General features: G+C 40.7%; 1 protein-coding gene across 1 annotated transcript; it reads right to left on the bottom strand.

The window, feature by feature from the left end:
- Nucleotides 1–6699: 6699 nt before the first annotated feature.
- On the bottom strand, nucleotides 6700–14427 carry LOC124778153 (piggyBac transposable element-derived protein 2-like). Its single transcript, XM_047253625.1, has 3 exons — nucleotides 13261–14427; nucleotides 6979–7247; nucleotides 6700–6820 (listed from the first exon to the last, which is right to left on the bottom strand). Exons 1-3 carry the CDS (start codon nucleotides 14425–14427, stop codon nucleotides 6700–6702), a joined length of 1557 nt encoding a protein of 518 aa, XP_047109581.1.
- Between the last annotated feature and the right edge of the window lie 6452 nt (nucleotides 14428–20879).

Genomic DNA, 20879 nt, shown 5'->3' with positions numbered 1-20879 from the left:
TGCCACAGATTCTGTACACTATTCGAAATGAGTGTATAGGGATTCACAGTTATCAGCAAAATTAGTCCATATGTCCCAAATGGGTGCAAATTAGTCTGTTGTATTCTATGTATGTGGGTTACATTGTCATCGAATCTCAGACAACTAGTCAAAAACTTAAATCGCCTTTGTGGCATTGCAGCGCGAAGAGGCATTGCCAAATTTAGGAGACCACGGTTCTTATAAATTTTTCGCGAGCAGCCTTGTTTACTCGGGAGAGATACAAGAGATCAATGACAGCTCTTAGTTCTACAATACTGTTTATTATAGCAACACGTTTTTGATTTTCTGTATGTATGGTAACTCTACGTATGTCTGGTTGAAGAACATCTGCGAGTAATTTCTTCGCTCGTGTAAAGGACAATCATTATTTCATCTGTCAATAATAACTGTCACGTTTCAGTTGGACTAGAAATAGACCTTGTTTGCCCTTTTGGTTCAAAATGGCTCTGAGCACTATGGGACTCAACTGCTGTGGTCATAAGTCCCCTAGAACTTAGAACTACTTAAACCTAACTAACCTAAGGACATCACAAACATCCATGCCCGAGGCAGGATTCGAACCTGCGACCGTAGCGGTCGTGCGGTTCCAGACTGTAGCGCCTTTAACCGCTCGGCCACTCCGGCCGGCGCCCTTTTGGTCCAGTGAGTTCAGGGAATAAATTTCTGGATTTAGTTCGTCCCCTGTTAATGGTGTACTTGGAGACCATTTATAGCCATTCTTACGTAGAAGGATGTTTGAGCTGGAAGGACTGACATGACTATTATCGTCGTCTTCGGCACTCTCTCCAGTACCTGATAGTTCCTGTATTTCGACAAACTCAGGATCTTCATCAGAATCTGGGCCTCCAAATGACTCGTCTTCCTGGTCCAACTCGTTCATAAGTGCATTATATACATATCTTCATATGTTCTGAGTCGTTTATTCATTGCTGTTGAAAAATAAAATAAAATATACAGGGTTACATTGAGGACTACAGTTATAATCTGTATGCAATACATACACTACTGGCCATTAAAATTGCTACACCAAGAAGAAATGCAGATGATAAAGGGTATTCATTGGACAAATATAATATACTAGAACTGAAATGTGATTACATTTTCACGCAATTTGGGTGCATAGATCCTGAGAAATCAGTACCCAGAACAACCACCTCTGGCCGTAATAATGGCCTTGATATGCCTGGGCATTGAGTCAAACAGAGCTTGGGTGGCGTGTACAGGTACAGCTGCCCATGCAGCTTCAACACGATACCACAGTTCATCAAGAGTAGTGACTGGCGTATTGTGACGAGCCAGTTGCTCGACCACCATTGACCAGACGTTTTCAATTGGTAAGAGATCTGGAGAATGTGCTGGCCAGGGGAGCAGTCGAACATTTTCTGTATCGAGAAAGGCCCGTACAGGACCTGCAACATGCGGTCGTGCATTATCCTGCTGAAATGTAGGGTTTCGCAGGGATCGAATGAAGGGTAGAGCCACGGGTCGTAACACATCTGAATGTAACGTCCACTGTTGAAAGTGCCGTCAATGCGAACAAGAGGTGACCGAGACGTGTAACCAATGGCACCCCATACCATCACGCCGGGTGATACGCCAGTTTTCAATGCTTTATTATTTACTAAATTATACGTTTCCATTCTGCATAAATGAGCTACACGGAACTCACACTGGGGACATCAGGACCCCACGCACATTCTTGACACTACAGGAACACCAACGCAAATGTATAACATTGCATACATGTAAGCACTGTTACCAACATAATATACATTAAATTTCAGAAATTGCAGCCGACATACTATTTGGAATACAAAATAAAAAATACATTGGGGTTACTAAGAGAAAAGTTCACACTAGAAAACTCAAATAGAAACAGGGTTGCCAACTTTTAAATGCAAAAACATTGTATCAATCACTCAAAATTATATATTATGCTTCACAATTATTGTACATCATACACAAAACGTTAAAACAAGCGCAAAGATTAACTAGTTATATTAGTAAGAATAGGAAATCTACCACTTATATCACTGAATAATCGCGGCAGAGACGTATGTGTAGTAGCAGTAGTAGTAGAAGTGGTAGTAGTAGCAGTAGTAGTAGTTGCATCAGCAGCAGTTGTAGTAATCGTCGCCTTAATAACGCTGACGATAGTGGAGAGTTCATATTTTAGGTACTTACAATACTGATGATCACAAACAGGATTAGCAGACGTATCTCTCGCTCTATTCATCCATCATCTCCTGCAGTTGCTACAGTAATTATATTAATCTGTCGTCAGTTGAATTCAGCATCTTCTCGGTGATTCACATCCTTTCACGAGTTGGGACGACAAAATGAGCCCGTTTACAGTATCTAACGCCAGCCTATTTCTAATCTCCTTTTTTTATTATTAAACTCACTTTCGAAAACTTTCACAAGAAGCGCTCCTGTGAGGCAAAGAAATCAGCGGCAGTGCAAACTCCACCTGTACTTTGAAATCATTATTTCCATCAAGATCGCGCATGTGTTTACCTGCACTCCAGAGGTACAGTTGCATTCTTTACTTCACAGGGAATGTTAATAACAGCAGATTTTCTTCACGGATTACACTGGGGAACAAAAATAAAGTTTCCAAGAGTTGTTTAAGATTCTGAACTATTTCTGATCAATTTTGTACCCCTGATTTCGAAACTAACATCCGTTATACTTCATCAGGTCAGGTCTTTGTGCTATTTCGATTTCAGAAGACAGCGAGCTATGAAGAAATGTGTTTAATTTTGTGAAATGACCTATTTATTTCGTTACTAATTTTTTTTCAGAATCGGCCTTTCAGAGGAATCTCTTTTTGTTAACACAAAACACACTATGTCAAATTCAATTAATTAATTAAACACAATTAAACAAGAGATAACAATGTACTTTATATAGCAGATATTAGTATACTTTAGTTGTATGTTAAGCTGTCAGAGTTCAAAATTCAGGGCTTGCTTTTATGTCTTCTGGAACATCTAGAATGCCCAGCAGCAGCGACGACTCTCATCGAAGTCCAGCAGTAATATGCCAACATGACTGCCCTCCAGCGTCCCTGACACGTGGTCACCACCTGTTTTATCTCCCGATGGAATCGCTCGCCCTGCTTGTCTCTCATACCCCACACTCGCGGGAAACCGATCTATATGTGAGAACAAGTAATGCATTTTCACACTTACGTTACATCCAATGTGTCTGAAAGTAGCCAGCATAGTGGTAACAATTTCTACGTAGTTCGTCGCGTTCTTGATGCACAGAAAGTTCTTCACCACCAGAACAAAAGCAGGATTAGATTTTCACTCTGCAGCGGAGTGTACGCCGATGTGAAACTTCCTTGCAGATTAAAACTATGTGCCGGACCGACTCGAACTCGGGACCTTTGCCTTTTGCGGGCAAGTGCTCTACCATCTGAGCTACCCAAGCACGACTCACGACCCCTCCCCACAGCTTTACTTCCGCCAGTACCTCGTCTCCTACTTTCCAAACTTCTCAGAAGCTCTCCTGCGAACCCTGCAGAACTAGCACTCCTGGAAGAAAGGATGTTGCGGAGACATGGCTTAGGCCGGTATTACACTATCAAATTTCTTTGTCCAATATCTTTGTCCAATATCTTTGTCAAAGATATTTGATAGTGTAATAGGGACTTTGTCAAATGTCGTCCAATATTTGATCAAATCTAGGGCCTCGCTGTATATTTGATCAAAGAAACCGCTTGTCTTCTGTTCACTGCAATGTGACATGTTACCACATGGAGCGCTAGCATCGCTGCAGCGTTCTGTCGTCTGTAGTGTTTTTATAACCATTGCCGGTAAATACAATTGGTGTGTGCCGACAACTACAAAATTAATAGAGATGTCTGAAGCTGATGAGGCGCATTACAACGTGAGGCACCCTGAATACAAAAATCGATTAAGAAGATTGGAGACGTAACCTGACCTAACCTAACCCTCTCCTGTAGCAAGGAATCGGAGTGTTATAGTGAGCCTGTCTTCTGAAGATGTAGCAGTTCTTAAGTGAACATTGTGCTTTGTGATATGAGGATACACTTCATTGAGCACATACAGAAATGTATGCTCATCCATTCTTAAGTAATTGATGTACGACTTGACGTCTTCCACTGTAAGCTCACGTAACAAGTTTTGTTGAATGCTTTTATTGTGTCGTCGTAAAACCCACGGCTTCACCCAGATTAGATTAGTTTTTCGTTCCATAGATTCGTGCTTAGGAGATCCTCGTGGATGTGGAACATGTCGATTTTTTTAAGCTGAAATAACAATACTAATAGTATGAATAAATACAATACATCATTTGTTTCTATTAAAAATTTCGCCAATGGACTAGAAGGAGTTGGCCAGTAGTAAGTCTTTCAGGCTCCTTTTAAACTGATCTTTATTTCTAACTAAATTTTTTATGTTTCCTGGCAAATTATTGAAGATGAGTGTTCCTGAGTAGTGGACCCCTTTTTGAACTAAAGTAAGTGCTTTTAAGTCCTTGTGCAGATCATTTTTGTTCCTGGTATTGTATGTATGAACTGAGTTGTTTGTTGGAAAAAGAGATATATTATTTACGACAAATTTCATTAAGAAGTAAATATACTGAGAGGCAGTAGTTAGTATACGCAGTTCTTTGAAGAGGTTTCTGCAGGAGTTCCGTGAATTTACTCCACAAATAATACGTATTACACGCTTTTGGACCTTGAAAACTTTTGTTTGACTTCAAGATTTACCCCAAAATATTATCCCATATGACATTATGGAATGAAAGTATGCAAGCTTTTTCATTTTTATGTTGCCTATGTCTGCTAACACTCGAATTGCAAATACAGATTTTTTAAGGCCTATCTGCAGTTCTGGAGTGTGCTCCTCCCAACTGAATTTATTATCAAGTTGTAATCCCAGCACTTTTAAGACTGTCAACCTCGTATGTATGGTTCCATTTTTTCCCCCCACTTCTTTTCCGCATGTGTACACAATGTAATTGGAGTACGTAGAACTGCTGTGGTTAATAACAAGTTGTTGTCAGCCATCTTGAACTTTGACGAAAACTTTGATGACAGTGTAATACCCCTTGTAGCGCTACGTCAAAGATCTTTGTCAAATATATTGGACGGAATATTGGATCACATCTTTGATCAAATCTTTGACAAAGAAATTTGATAGTGTAATACCGGCCTTAGCCACAGCCTGGGGGATGTTTCCAGAATGATTTTCACTCTGCAGCGGAGCGTGCGCTGATATGAAACTTACTGGCAGATTAAAACTGTGTGCCGGACCGAGACTCGATCTCGGGACCTTTACCTTTCGTAGGCAAGTGCTCTACCATCTGAGCTACCCAAGCACACAGCTTACAGTAGACAGTAGGAGACGAGGTATTGGCGGAAGTAAAGATGTGGAGGCGGGTCGTGAATCGTGCTTGGGTAGCTCAGATGGTAGAGCACTTACCCGCGAAAGGCAGAGCTCCCAAGTTTGAGTCTAGGTCTGGCACGTAGTTTTAATCTGCCAGGAAGTTTCATATCAGCGCACGCTCTGGTGCAGAGTGAAAATCTCAATCTAGAAACATCCCCCAGGCTGTGGCTTAGCCATGTCTCCGCAATAGCCTTTCTTCCAGGAGTGCTAGTTCCGCAAGGTTCGCGGGAGAGCTTCTGAGAAGTTTCGAAAGTAGGAGACGAGGTACTGGCGGAAGTAAAGCTGTGGGGACGGGTCGTGAGTCGTGCTTGGGTAACTCAGATGGTAGAGCACTTGCCCGCAAAAGGCAAAGATCCCGAGTTCGAGTCTCGGTCCGGCACACAGTTTTAATCTGCCAGGAAGTTTCAGAACAAAAGCAGTCCACACTTCCATTTCCAATCTGTTCATAGACTTTCCGAATTCCGTAATTCGGAAAGTCTATGAACAGAATGGAAATGGATGAGCTTGCGGATCTGCGAACCGTCGAAGATACCAGCTTTCAGCTTCTCCATGGTCATTCCTGGAAAAGCCTGGCACAAGTAAGTGAAGGATCCACCATTTCTGCCCAGAGCTTTGGTGAACTGTTTCATCAAGTCAAACTTGATGTGCAGCGGTGGGAAGAGTACCTTCACTCTGTTCACCAGAGGGTTGTTGATGACATTCAGAGATCTGCCAGGCACTAGCTCCTCACATAGAGGCCAGCCATTATTTCGGTAATGTTGAGCCCTGTCCCTATGTCCGACACGCACAGAAAACATGGGTGCTTGGTGTACCCCGATTGTTGTCCGAACAGAATGTTCACCATCTTCAGTGCTACAAATCGTCCACCTATGCTGATCATAACAAATTTTCTCCAACACGTACTGTACCGCTTCATAATTCTCCTTCAGTGTAGTCAAGTGGGCAAGAGGTACACATGCCCACCGGCTACCGTTGTGCAGCAATACATATGTCAGTGATCGCTTGCTGCTGTCGGGAAGCAGTCTCCAATCTTTCGGTTCACACCTAGGCATTCCAAGTTTGTGCAGAAGCCTCAGATATCTGTACATTAAACCAAGTACTTTCCTTCTGAATAAAATCTGAGGAGCTCTTTGTGTCAGTTGCGGTAGAAGGCGATTCGAACACTGTCACAGGTTTCTTTCTTTCAATCGTGATGACAACCGTTTGGGAGAAGATTTTGACAAGCTGAAATCGCGAACTAGATCATTGAGCTCTCCTGAGAAAAAGGAGTTGGAGCACCATCATTTACATCTGAATATTCTTCTTCTTCTCTTTCTTCCCCACTAGTTGCATCGTCGTCTTTAACGTCAGGAAGTTCTCTGAAAAGTGGCGCTGGAATTTCCTCACAACGAGCTACAGGACGACGTGCCGATGCAAGATCTGATCAGGATACACGAGGCTGCTCTGGGTGTTCTTATTGAATCCAGTCACGTGAATAGCACAGAAATACCAGTCTGTGGCTTGGTTTGTCGGTTACCTCCACACCATGGGAATTCCAAATTTCAGTGAACTCTTCTTGCCCTTGGTGCACTGACAAAGATACCTGGAGCATGTCTCGCATATCATGTGTGGTGCCCAAGTTTTATCTTGGTCGCCAATCGGCATACCAAAATAAGTTAGGTAAGTGCGCTTTATGAAACTTGTGACTGCATTTCTCTTAGTAGCCAGGGTGTATTCCCCCACAGATGTAGCAGAATATATCGGGATTATTTTTGCACCGAATGCGTGCTGAAGGCACTGCATTTGCTGCAAATAAAAAGACGAGTTAATGTACAACAATGTAAATTGTGGAATAATAAGTTGGCATTTGCTCAGGTTTGTGCTATAGGTGTCAGCATATACGAAAAGTCAATAATTCAAAAACCTGGCCTGACTGATCAGAACCAGTGCCATTTCTGAAATCACTGTATCACAATTATCTAAAATCAGTAAAAAAAACTTGGACCAGTTTTCATTGTTACCCAATGTTAACTATTTTCTGGGCATTACTATAGTCAACGGAATTAACAATTCCAGTCTCACTGGCAATGATCCGAAAAAGGGAAGGAGGTTTGGAAGAATATACGGTGGTTGCTTTAGAGGGATGGAGACAGGTCATAGAAACAAAAGTGGTACCATCACTAAAATCAAACCTTTTCCTTAACCGACGAAAATCACGACAGCTAGTACATACATTTTTTGTTACAACATTATTTTGAAGATCAAGCCTATTAAACTCGCTCATCACTTTTACGCCCAGATATACCCGTTCCTGTAGTTTTAAATGATTTTCGCCTGTAGGATTTATATTCTTGGCGTTTGTTTGCTACACATGCTGTTCTTTCATGTACTGGTTCCAAATACTTCTGTAGGTTGAGGACATCCTGTTCTGCAGCACTGTAATAAGCTTCTGTTCACCATGAAAAAGTTCATTCAGCACGGGAGAATCTTGGGAGACTCCACTAAAGGGAACAGAAGTAAACTTTCGTTTATGGATCATACGTTGTTGCTAGGGTAGCTTCTACTGACTGCAGACGTTCTTCTAAAGCACTTTTCGTGCAAAATTTTTAGGGGTTCCCATTGTTCTACAGTGAGGGGAAAATAAAAGTGACCCGGAGAACAGAGTTCAAGGGTACAAAGAAATACAGCACAAGAAAGGAAACACAGTACTAACCTGGCTACAGCAGATGTTGAAAATGACCATCACTCATCTCTTGTTAATTTTTGGGCCCTGGTCAGCGAGTTGTTGAAGGCGGATCAAAGCTAGACTGCTGAAATTGCAGTAGTCTCATCTGAAATGTTCTGCTGGAGTTCTTGAAGACTATGAGGGTTGTTGCGATACACTTTAGACTTGAGGACTCCCCATACAAAGTAATCGCACACTGACAGACCAGGTGATCTGAATGGCCAGCGAGGGCCGCTACCTGACTGAACTCTGCTGCTAACAACTCTGTCAGGCATGAAGATTGTGTAAATGTGCTCCAAGGTTCGGCCGGCTGTATGGGCGGTTGCTCCATCCTGTTGGAACTAACTGTAGGTCTGGTCATATGATAAATCCACGTCCAGTCGTATCTACTCGTCTGGGTCCTTTTATTTGCGCCTCCTTGTATAATCCGATCAACCACTTGTGACAAAGATAACCATCTAGACACAGGTGTTAGTGTTGAACACAGCATATATGTTCCCGCACAAATCCTCGAGCCTTCTAGGTAATATTTTGCATGCTTCACTTGTTCATATGTGCTGGGCATGGGAAATGCACTTTATCAAAATGATACCTGGAAGTTCTTTTTCCACCCTCACTGCCAACCGGAGTTTCCGCCGAACATAGTGTTGTGTCCGTCATTTGCGGAACTATTTTACTCTTAATATCGATGTCCGCATCTCTGAATAGAGAAATGGCTGTAGTATACAGCCGTCTTGCAGGATACACCCGTGCTAACTTAAAAAACTTAAATCTCCTCTTTTTTATTTCTGTCGTTGTAGTACGTCACACATATGCAGAAGCTTTTCACGCTACTGATATCACTGGACTCGTATATTAAACCGCTGAATTTAATTTTGTTCAAAATGTCTGTTAAGTCTTCACTCGCATACGTATCTATCGCATTTTTCACAATATTTGTGGTTTTAGTGCGACCTAGAAATTTGAGTCACTATAATTTCTCTCGTCGAGGCTAGTTGACATGCAAGTTAATGACCGTTTTTCAGTCTCTTACATTTTTGTTTTTTCCAACGCAATTTTCTTGCTGTCACTAGCTGAAGTGCTGCACTGAGACAAAATTCTCTGAGTTTGAAACTGCACTTTTCCGTCCGTTCTTGGAAGAATATTTTGTACATTATGTACGAAACACACACAAAATTGGTGTAATAATCTACAACATTTATTATTTGTTACACGAGCCGGTTTTTGACAGTTACGTCATCATCCGAACCCAAAATCACATATTGTTCAGCTGCAAAAACACATTTGTACAACACACACTGCGCACGAAAAACATTCTCTTTAACCGATCCAGTCAAACCACGGAACTGTGGATTTTATTCCCATTCTTTTCGGTACTTCTGTTTTCTGTGTAACAGCTACGTTGAGCTTCCTCGTCACTCTCGCTTCCGGAGTCACGCATTTTTTTAAACAGTAGTTTAACCCTAATTGTAAGCCGTAATTCCCATGTTTGCCGGCCGCGGTGGCCGTGCGGTTCTAGGCGCTTCAATCCGGAACCGCGGGACTGCTACGGTCGCGGGTTCGAATCCTGCCTCGGGCATGGATGTATGTGATGTCCTTAGGTTAGTTAGGTTTAAATAGTTCTAAGTTCTAGGGGACTGATGATCTGAGATGTTAAGTCCCATAGTGTTCAGAGCCAGTTGAACCAGTTAATTCCCATGCAGGAACTCAAGATCTGTAAACACTTCAACTAAAGGCGCTATGCGACAGCAACTCAGATTAATTATTATTGCCTTAGATATGCCTGAGTCTGTTACTGCAGTGCGCGGTTTAAATGTCATCTCCGACTGGAATGCTGTCAGAATCATTTGTACTCGTTTCATTTCGCTGTGACAAGCAAAACAGGGGAACTATCTAATGTTTAGCCTGTATCGTACAAGGTACTATCGTACGCAGTACAAGCGTTTAAATTATCCTGTACCCCCAAAATTATCGTACAAGTTGGCAACACTGAATAGAAGTGACGCTGGTACGCTGCGCCAGTTGCACTCTTGCATTGTTGGCTCAGTAACAGTTACTTCCTACACTGTTGGTACAAACGAATATGCTCTCCTGCAGTATATTACAGTTACGGAGATTTAACTACTTATCTTACAAGCTTTGATTCTTATGAGTACTCTACATATGTTGAGTAATATTCTGGGGTTGGCTGCTCACCACATACGGCACAGGTGTCTTGCAGGGGTTCACTAAATTTTGCATATGAGGAGCCCATATTAAGTGGCTCCTCACCACATACAACACAGGTGTATAGTAGGGGCGCATTAAATTTTATACATGAGGAGGTCATATTAAGTAGGAGTCAAAACTAGTTCAAGAAATGTGGTTGCGAGTTTATTGGGAAAGCCTGTGAACCTATATCATATTTACTGCTCTGTAGTTGGTGTATGTCTGTTGAAGTTTACTACTTGGTGAGATTTGTTCTATGGGCATAAGGCCGTCGTCCAGGGCATCATTCTCTACCTAATGTTTCATCTTTCAATGCTGGAGATATCGTCAGAAAGTAGTTACCGACTCCAACAAGCTCTGTAAACCGAACTATTTATATGTATTCACGCAATGGTCGATTCGTGACGTCATCAGACCGCTGCCAGTTCTCGGAGTTGCGCCGATTGTAGTGAGGGAGTCGTTAAAGCTTCTCATGATGTCTCCAGCACTGGAAGACGAAACGTTAGGCAGAAGATTATGCGTCGGACTACAGCCTTACGGCCCTAAAACAGGTATCAGGCCACGAAAGCCTGCATTCCAAGATTACTACCACTGATTTTTCAGCTGATGTTTCTAATCCACTGTGAGAACGTCATCCATTAGTCTGTTTAATTGTCATATCACGATTCTCTGCCACGCGATGCATCGTCTTCCTGCTAGAGTAAATATAAATTTCAACTATGCATTTTAGTATCTTCGTGGGTGGAGGAATAACAGTTTCGAGGTCGGATGTATAAATTATGCCAAGTAAGTGACTAGAAATTGCTCTTTGTGGTAGACCAATATTTACTGATCTCAGACCAATGATTTTACCGTTGAATCTCACTAATGAACTTCTTCCTTTCACGAAACTACAGAATATTTGTATGAACTAACTGGCATTCCAAGTCTTTCCAGTTTTGTGGTATCATGTATTTATTTTTTGCACTTTGTCATACGATAACGAATATCTAAAAATTCAGCAATTAATCTTTATATCCGTTCAAAAGCTTAAAGTCTATCATTAGACAACAGAGTATTCTCTATTGTCATATTAACTTTCCTGAAGCCAAATTGAGACTTTGGCAGAGCGTTCATTCACTCCAGCCATCGTACTGCCCTTTGATTTATCAATCTTTTCATGGTTCTTCCTATACTAGATGATAGTTCCATTGGTCTATAAGATTCAGCAATTTTAGGACCTTTACTGGGCTTAAGTATAACAATGTGTTTCTTAGTTTTCAATCAGCTCATCCTGGGGCCATATTTGAAAATTTCCGATAAGACAAGGTGGCTTCCTAAAGTAGATGACAGGTCATTGAACAGTGTATGCTGTGAACAGCAGGGCATGTACTGAAATGTAAATTATTTTTTTCAGTATTTCCTGCTTCCCTTAAAGGCAAGAGGAGGAAATAATTGTTGTCTTTGTTATTGTCCGATAGTAAATATGGTTTGTCTGTCGCCGTTTGTGCCACTATTTTGTCTACAAAGGTTTTTATAACTGTGCTGACTGTTTCTGCAGCGAAAATCTTTATTTTTGATATATTAATAAGAGCAGTGAGCTATCCAGCATGCCTTCTTTTCCATTTTTTTTAAACTGTCTTAATTTCGGCATTAATGTGTTTGTATTTAAAGTAATTATTTACCATCTGACGTTTTCTGCCCTACATAAATGTGAGATGCTTTTGAGTTATAGCTCTTGTGCGTCCTTGCCGGCCGTGGTGGCCGAGCGGTTCTAGGCGCTACAGTCTGGAATTGCGCAACCGCTATGGTCGCAGGTTCGAATCCTGTCTCGGGCATGGATGTTTGTGGTGTCCTTAGGTTAGTTAGGTTTAAGTAGTTCTAAGTTCTAGGGGACCGATGAACTCAGATGTTAAGTCCCATAGTGTGCAGAGCCATTTGAACCATTTTTTTTCTTGTGCGTCCCTAGTGCCACCAAGTCATTGATACACGCTTAGTTTGATATTTCTTCTGTATTCTGGAATGGAACACCTTGCAGCTACACATAGTAATGAATACTGTTTTCCTCAAACTTTATGAATTGCAGGTAGCCGGTGTAATATGTTTTATTAGTTTACTACGGTTCTTAATAATAATAATAGTAATAACTCTAAAAACAGACTGCATTGTCTTCTATTGTAAAGGCCATATACGAATATTGCAACTGATAAAATAAATAAAAGATCGCAGTGGACGAGATATTTAGCCCAGTTTTCGAGCTTTCGCTCGTGCTGTGATCTAGCAAAGTCGCTAAGTTCCAACTCGACGACTAATCTTACCGCTGCGTTTTATTCTCGCGACTGCAATAACAATTCAGTTTAACCCTTAAATGCATGATTTTTTATTTCAAGCTGTAAAAATTACCATGTTTAGTTTATAGTGCCTACATTTCGAAAAAAATATTGAAAATTTTTTTAAATTAAATTAACAAAGCACTATTGTTGAAAATCGCTTTGTAGCTGATCAGCTACATTTTGAGGTAACACCTTACGTGCCACAATAAATGTGCTTATTTTGCTCCCTCAATTTTGACCAAATCTCTCGTAATTTAATTGTTGATTATGATTAAATACTTTGTATAGGAAGGGAAAAATCCTAAAATAATAAATAGGACATTAATGTTGTAAATATTGAGCATTTATTGTATATTTTATACACGTTTATATATGAACAATAAGGTATCTAGTTCCAACAGGTTTGTACCCAAGCATGTGATAATCACTTTACATGAAAAGTTTGAAAACAGTTCTTTTGTTTGTGCAAACACAATGCAACTGCACATTTATTACACTGAACCCAGGAAAATCCCTTGCATCCTGGCATTTTGCACCTCTGTCTCACTTGCAAGTACGAAGGCAGGTGACCTACTTGATCCAGCCTTACATCTTGTGGAGGTACATGTGCTGTGGGCCCCTTTGTCTTCTTAGCTTGTATTTGGTTTTCGAGTTCATTACTTGGCCTTCCACGTTTTGCTGAAGTTTGACCTGAGCGACACAAACAGTGAGCAATTTCCATTCGAAATTCGGAGAGTTTCATAGTTCTCCTAATCCCTTTGGTTTCTGCTACTCTCCTATACAACAGCCAGGAATTGACTACTCCCATGTCCAGGAGATGGTAAAACAATCTTATATACCATTTTCGACTTTTCACAAGAATTTTATGTCGACCCATTATGCTGTCAAGAAGGTCAACACCTCCCATATGTTTATTGTAGAGCTTAATTATTTGTGGACAAGGTATTGTTATTCTTGACTTTGTTTTTTTGTCATACCTCCCTGCTTCATGAATAGGCTGCTGTCCAGCAAGTGTAGAAAGCAACATCACACTCTTGTTATCTTTCCACACTACATTTGATATGTCGACACCATCCACTGTTGCGACGCGCTCTACTGATGCACCTCGTGCCATTTTCTTCAGCTCAGCTTCTGAAGGGAGCTTGCAGTCTGGCACTCTGTTTCTTCTGACTGTCCCAAGTGAGTAAATTCCTTGTTTATGTAACCATACAAGCAGTGGCAGACTTGTGTAATAATTGTCACAGTACAGTTTGTGGTTCATATTTCTTGGTAGTATCCTACTGAGTCGAACTACAACATTTGCACTTGCTCCCAAGTCTTCCTCCCCAGTCACTCTTTTTTCTGGTTCATTTTCATCTCCAGTGAAAATCTCATAATCGTAGGCATAACCAGATATGCCACTAATAACAAATAATTTGTATCCATATTTATGAGGCTTGTTTGGCATGTATTGTTTCAAATAACTTCTAGCCTTTGTTGAACATATCTGTTCATCAACAGAAACACACTCCTCAACAGGTATTGTTTGAAACCGAGATCTCATCAATTCTATTATGGGTCTTATCTTGAAGAGTCTATCATGACCTTTTTCACCCCTGGGTATCATTGCACTGTTGTCATTGAAGTGAAGAAACTTACGTATTTGCTCATACTGATTCACTGTCATTGTTGTCTTGATCAGATGAGTACCAGTAACTTCTCCCCAGTAATCCCTCGTATTAGGTACATGAACTATTGACATTACGAGACAGATGCCTATAAATTTTTTATGTCATCACAGGATAAATCTATTGGTCTATCAGGATTACACTGCACACTGTATCTATGAGACTCTTCGACAATTAGATCAAACAATTTAGATGGAAATATATGTTTGAAGAATTGGTATGGAGTATTTAAGTCTATTACTTCTTCTGGTAACGAAGTATTGCCATGAAATTTTGACTGCAGTTCGGGAATAATCAACTGTTTATCTTTCCAAACCACACTCCTGCTGTTTTTGGTAACATTTTTGCTGCTGCATGGCAGTTTCAGAGCATTATCAGACAACTGTGACGTCGATTCCTTCATTATAACATCAGATTGTCTTGTTCCAGAAACATCTTCAGTCCTAATTACTGGTACTTGACTTTCTTCGTCACTACTGTCACTATCACAATCAACAGATTCTGGAGCAACATATGTCTCATCTTGAATGGAATCGTCAGAGAAACACTCAAGATCGTCATCACTGCTTAGTGGAATCTCTAACCATTCCATAAGCATTTCTTCTTGACTCTTTCGAGACATTTTTACGTCAGCGCCTGAAATGCAGTAAATGAAAAATGTAGCTGATAAGCTACATACACAAAAACAGGCCTCATTTCAAATCTATCGCAAAGACACTCGAATTAACTGTTTACACCATATATACTTACGTTTTCAAAATGAAAAAGTAATTTTCAAACCCAGAAATCAGTGCACAAACACCAAAAACACACCTCAACTTTCCGCCAAAACACACACTTGGCAGTATGTCCACACAGCTCACTGTCGAACTGCTTCAGCTCGTCCTGCCATCTATGATCGCTATGAAGAACTACTAGAAACTGCAGCGGAGTGTATACACTTAGCTACATAACGAATTTGATCGAAAATGTTTCTCCATATGGAATAAATCGAAGAAATGAGGTCTGTAGCTTATCAGCTACAGTATGCATTAAAGGGTTAATATGATTTATTTCGTGCATTAGTGATTCAGTACCCAATTATCTTCCATGTATCATTTCAATGTTATCGCCTTTTTTTCAAGTTGATTAAAAGTTTTCCCCCTTTTTTCTACTGTATCTGCCCCCGTCGGGAGGTTCGAGTCCTCCCTCGGGCAGGGGTGTGCGTGTTGTCCATAGCGTTAAGTTAGTTTAAGTTAAATTAAGTAGTGTGTAAGTTTAGGGTCCGATGGCCTAAGCAGTTTGGTCCCATAAGATCTTACCACAAATTTACAATTTACAATTTTTCTACTGTATAAGCAGGGAATCGAAATTCCCATTTTCAACCCACTTGGTAAACAGCTCTAATCTCTAATTAGTAAATAAAATACGGTTTCTTCTAGTGTTGGTTTCAGAGTCATGTAACAATTTTTTAAAAGAAATTTGTCTTTGAGTCTTAGTTTCACTCAATAATCATCATAAAATTGGATAATGCGTACGTATTGTATGAAAAATCTCTTACGGCAACTTTATTCAAACGCAGAGATTGTATTGTCTACGCTGGTGGATGCATTTTACGCAATTTCCTCCTGTGTTTCGTGAATTGTATAAATTTAAGCAGAATAATAACTTGTAGCTCTCCACGTATCGGTAGCACGGTAGCACTAATGCCGCGTATCAGATATCACATGACTGTTCCAACAATGTTCGATTCCGTATCGAGATTTTTGTGTGCCATAAGATAATTTCTTTTCCTTTTTTTATATTGGAAGTTTCGGTAGCATTCGATCGCGATACGCTACTACCGTTTGCCCAACAGTTGTGTGGCTTGCGTTGCGATAGGGGGAAAATCACGTAGTTTCTCATTCTCCTACTTTAGCCATTTAAAACGAGTGTTACAACGGAAAATCTCACAAAATGTGAAACCCGTTCTGTAATACGGTTTTCAGTAGAAAAAATGATCTGAATGTTGTTGATATTCATTGTGGATTTTGCGCTGTATACAGATCGAATGTGATACTTGAAGAGATTGTATGTCAAAGGTATTGTTTAAGGGTGGAAGGACAGAAGTAGTCACGAATCTTTACTCAGCTACAGCTCGAATTGGCGAGAAGCCTTACAATTGAACGGTTGTGTTGTTACCTACTCAGAATGTCGGTCAATGTGATTTAAGCAACGTTCAGTCACTGAATTCTTGGCAGCAGAAGGAGTCACCCCAAATGAGATTCATCAGAGAATGAAAGCAGTTTATGGTGATTGTGTTGATGTGAGTACTGAGCGTCGTTGGGCGAGTAAGATTAAAAGATGTGGAGGCTGGAACATCTGACTCGCGTGACAAGCAAAGAGTTGGACGTCCTGTGACAGCAACCACCGAGTTTCACAAGCAAAACGTTGACAGATCGATTCAGGACGATAGTCGTATGACTGAGTGAGAAATTGCAAGCACACTCGGCATTTCACAAGAACGTATAGGTCACATTATTGCTTTGCTTGGCTACCGGAAGATCTGTGCACGATGGGTACCCCGCATGCTGACTCCTGAAATGAAAACGCACAGATTTGAAATTTCCCAGGAACTCCTCTAGCGTTACGAGAATGAAAGTGACGCCTTTCTACATTCAGTTGTGACAGGAGATGACGACGTTGAGAGAACTGAGAGACTGTGGTGGCAGAAACAGTGTCGACATCTTTCGTGACGGTTTTAGAAAATTTGTTCATCGTTGGCAGGAACGTATCCAATTGGCTGGTGATTATGTGAAAAAGTGAATATTGGTAATTAAAGATCACATTCTAAGGATTATTTCTATGTTTGATTTATTAAAATATTCCTATCCAAACCCAATTTCAACCCTCGTATTTCAACTGTCCTACAACTTTCCAAAGATTTCTCTCGACTTTTTTGCACTAGATCGCAGGGGAAACAATGACGCTACCAGAAATTCTGTGCTTGTATCTGCGCTGTGCTCTCGGGCAGAATCTGCGCGGCAAATAAAGGAACTGTTGCATCAGTCCACATAAGACGCTGTCAGACATTCACCCTTCAACCCAGACTTTGCTCCTTGGTTTCCACCTCTTTATGCACATGAAAAGGTGACTAGCGTCTCAACGTCGTGATTCCGACGAAGAAATTCAAGATGCTGTCATAGCAGAATCTCAGTCCGCCCTGGTAGCTGAGTGGTCAGCGTGACAGACTGTCAATCCTAAGGGCACGGGTTCGATTCCCGGCTGGGTCGGAAATTTTCTCCGGTCAGGGACTGGGTGTTGTGTTGTCCTAATCATCATCATTTCATCCCCATCGACGCGCAGGTCGCCGAAGTGGCGTCAAATCGAAAGACCTGCACCAGGCGAACGGTCTACCCGACGGGAGGCCCTAGCCACACGACATTTCCATTTAGCAGAATCTCACGCGGTGGAATTTTATGCACAAATTTTTTTTTCGACTCGTTAGGAGACATGATAAATATTTAAACCTGAGTGGGGATTATGTAAAGAAGGAATACAAAAGCATCGTTTAAAGGATATTCTAAAACATTTTCTTCAACTCTGCGGTAGTTTATTAATATCCCAACGGATGTTACTTGGAATATAATCTGTGACCTATTGTAAAATATGAAGGGAACATTTTTACGGGTAAAATAGAGACTGCTCATGATTGTATTAACTTAACAAATTTCGTTTTTCAATACGGCAGGGCAGGCCGAGTGAACTAAAAGTGAAGATGATGATTTTAAGCTGAATTTAGAGTTCTGGAGGTTGCACAGGGTTTCTGTCAGTACATGCAACGGCAAGAACGAGGCCACCCTAGGTCCCTAGGTCTAGAAATAGTGCTACTTGCTTATTTTCAACGCTGTAGAGGGTGATCCATTGATCGTGACCGGGCCAAATATCTCACGAACGAAAGGGTCAAACGAAAAAACTACAAAGAACGAAACTTGTTTCGCTTGAAGGGGGAAACCACCTGGCGCTATGGTTGGCCCGCTTGGTGGCGCTGCCATAGGTCAAACGGATATCAACTGCGTTTTTTACAATAGGAACCCCTATTTTTTATTACATACTCGTGTAGTACGTAAAAAAAATATGAATGTTTTAGTTGGACCACTTTTTTTCGCTTTGTGATAGATGGCGCTGTAATAGTCACAAAAATATGGCTCACAATTTTAGACGAACAGTTGGTAACAGGTAGGTTTTTTAAATTAAAATACAGAACGTAGGTACGTTTGAACATTTTATTTCGGTTGTTCCAATGTCATACATGTACCTCTGTGACCTTACCATTTCTGAGAGCGCATGCTATTACAGCGTGATTATCTGTAAATACCACATTAACGCAATAAATGCTCAAAATGATGTCCGTCAACCTCATTGCATTTGGCAATACGTGTAATGACATTCCTCTCAACAGCGAGTAGTTCGCCTTCCGTAATGTTCACACATGCATTGACAATGCGCTGACGCATGTTGTCTGGCGTTGTCGGTTGATCACGATAGCAAATATCCTTCAACTTTCCCCACAGAAAGAAATCCGGGGACGTCTAAGTAAACTGCATTTAATTTTATTCTTCGCTTTGTAAGTAAATGATGAACTGTTATAGTCCGGAAAGCGTTGGAAATAATTGTTGATGGTGTACAGCAACTAGCCACACCATCAAAAATTATTTTATATAACAGCCACTGTCTCCAGCCATCTCTATGTATGACAAAATTGCAAAGAGTTGCAAATTTCCGTTTAATACACGAATTTCAAGTTGTGATTGCTGGGCATTATAAGCTACACAAACATGATTTTATTTATGTTGTCTGTATAATTATCAAATACCACCTGCAAAAGAGTATCTGCCTACGCAAAGATCAGTGAACATCTTCCCTAAAACGTGTGGCGCCTTTCTCAACGTTGATGGTTAATATCTAGCACACCACTGCTCAGTTTGCAGGTAGGCCTCCCTCCTTCCGCCGCGTTACACACACGTAATTATAACCCTTCTCAGCATGTGAAGCCAACACTCAAACCAAACATTATTTCTGCTAAAAATACTAATTACGCTAGTTAACAAATTTTAAAATTTTTCTGCATCTGGTTTGTAAATGGGTGGATTTACCTAATTTTGGGGTGCTGAATACACGTAAAATCAGTTTTTCTCTGTGATGTCACATTTCCTAGATACACGGCAGAATAAAAAATTATAATAGCGAAAATTGATACAGTTAAGTCAAACAAAAATACCCATTCAGAACGTTTGAAATCAATATTATTTTGTATTTTTATATGGGCATGATCCCAATAAAACGTCCAAATTAGTTCAGAAGCTATTTTCACCTTTAATCGTCTTTGGTTTTTGAAAAATGCGACGACGGAGCTCTTCTTTTGTTAGCCGTTTTACCACTCTCCCTAACAAGATCAAAGCAGTAGTCACCCATCATCGAAGGGTTCTAATGGCCTTGGTAACGGTGTTCCGTGGTAAGAATGTCTTGGTGAAAGCGTTCACCATGCTCATCGCTTACGGCTCCCAAATTTTCCGGGAAGAAATCGAGGTGAGAATGCAAAAAGTGAATTTTAAGCGACATTCCACACCCCATCTTCTTATAGTTATCCAACAGATCATTCACAATGGTAACATAGTTTTTGTCTTTTCTGTTACCCAAAAAGTCTTTCACAATTGCTTTAAAAGAAGACCAAGCAGTTAATTGGATCTGTGAGTTTGGTATCAAAGATTGGATCTTCAGAAATTTTCTTATTTGTGGTCCAACAAATATACGCTCTTTAGCTTTGCCTCACTTAATTAGGGAAACTTTTCTTTTAAGTGATCGAAGGTCTCACCTTCTTTACCAGAGCTTCTACAAAGTTCTTGATAAGACCCAACTTGATACGAAGGGGAGGCAAAATGATTTTATCGGGCTCAACCAATGGGATATTGTTCACATTTACGTTTCCAGGAACATATGACTTCCTTATAGGCAGTATGACAGTATAGTGGTTCTTGGTGTCACGGCTGTCCAAAAGGCACAAAAAGCAGCAGTATTTCGTGAATCCAGCCTGTAAACCTGTAAGGAGTGCAACAACTTTTAAATAAGAGCAAAGCTGCCATTCATGATCCTTACATTTGATTGTCTCTAGCAGCAAAGCCATGGTTTCATAAGTTTCCTTCATGTCTACTGCGTAAGCCAAAGGTACCAATGGAAATGCATTGCCATTATGCAGTAGTACTGCTTTCAAGCTGGTTTTACTAGAGTCAATTAATAGTTGCCACTCCTATGGATTTTGTTGTACACCTAGCAGCATCATCAGACCACTGACATCTCTAGATACACACATTGAATTCCGCATATCGCAATACTGAATGAAGAAAGCACCTCTTGATCTGAAACAGGAAATTTTTGTTCCATTGAGCTAGAAGGTTCCGTTGTTTCACTCTCGACCCAAAGAGTTCAGCTTGCTGTTTCGAAAGTTCAATTCCTTTTGATTAAAGAGCTGAGGCGAAGTGTCATGATAATGAGGGCAGTACTCTTCAAT

Source organism: Schistocerca piceifrons, chromosome 1 (assembly GCF_021461385.2).
Source record: "Schistocerca piceifrons isolate TAMUIC-IGC-003096 chromosome 1, iqSchPice1.1, whole genome shotgun sequence".
In the NCBI taxonomy this organism is placed as follows: domain Eukaryota; kingdom Metazoa; phylum Arthropoda; class Insecta; order Orthoptera; family Acrididae; genus Schistocerca; species Schistocerca piceifrons.
This window is presented reverse-complemented; position numbering and strand designations above follow the sequence as displayed.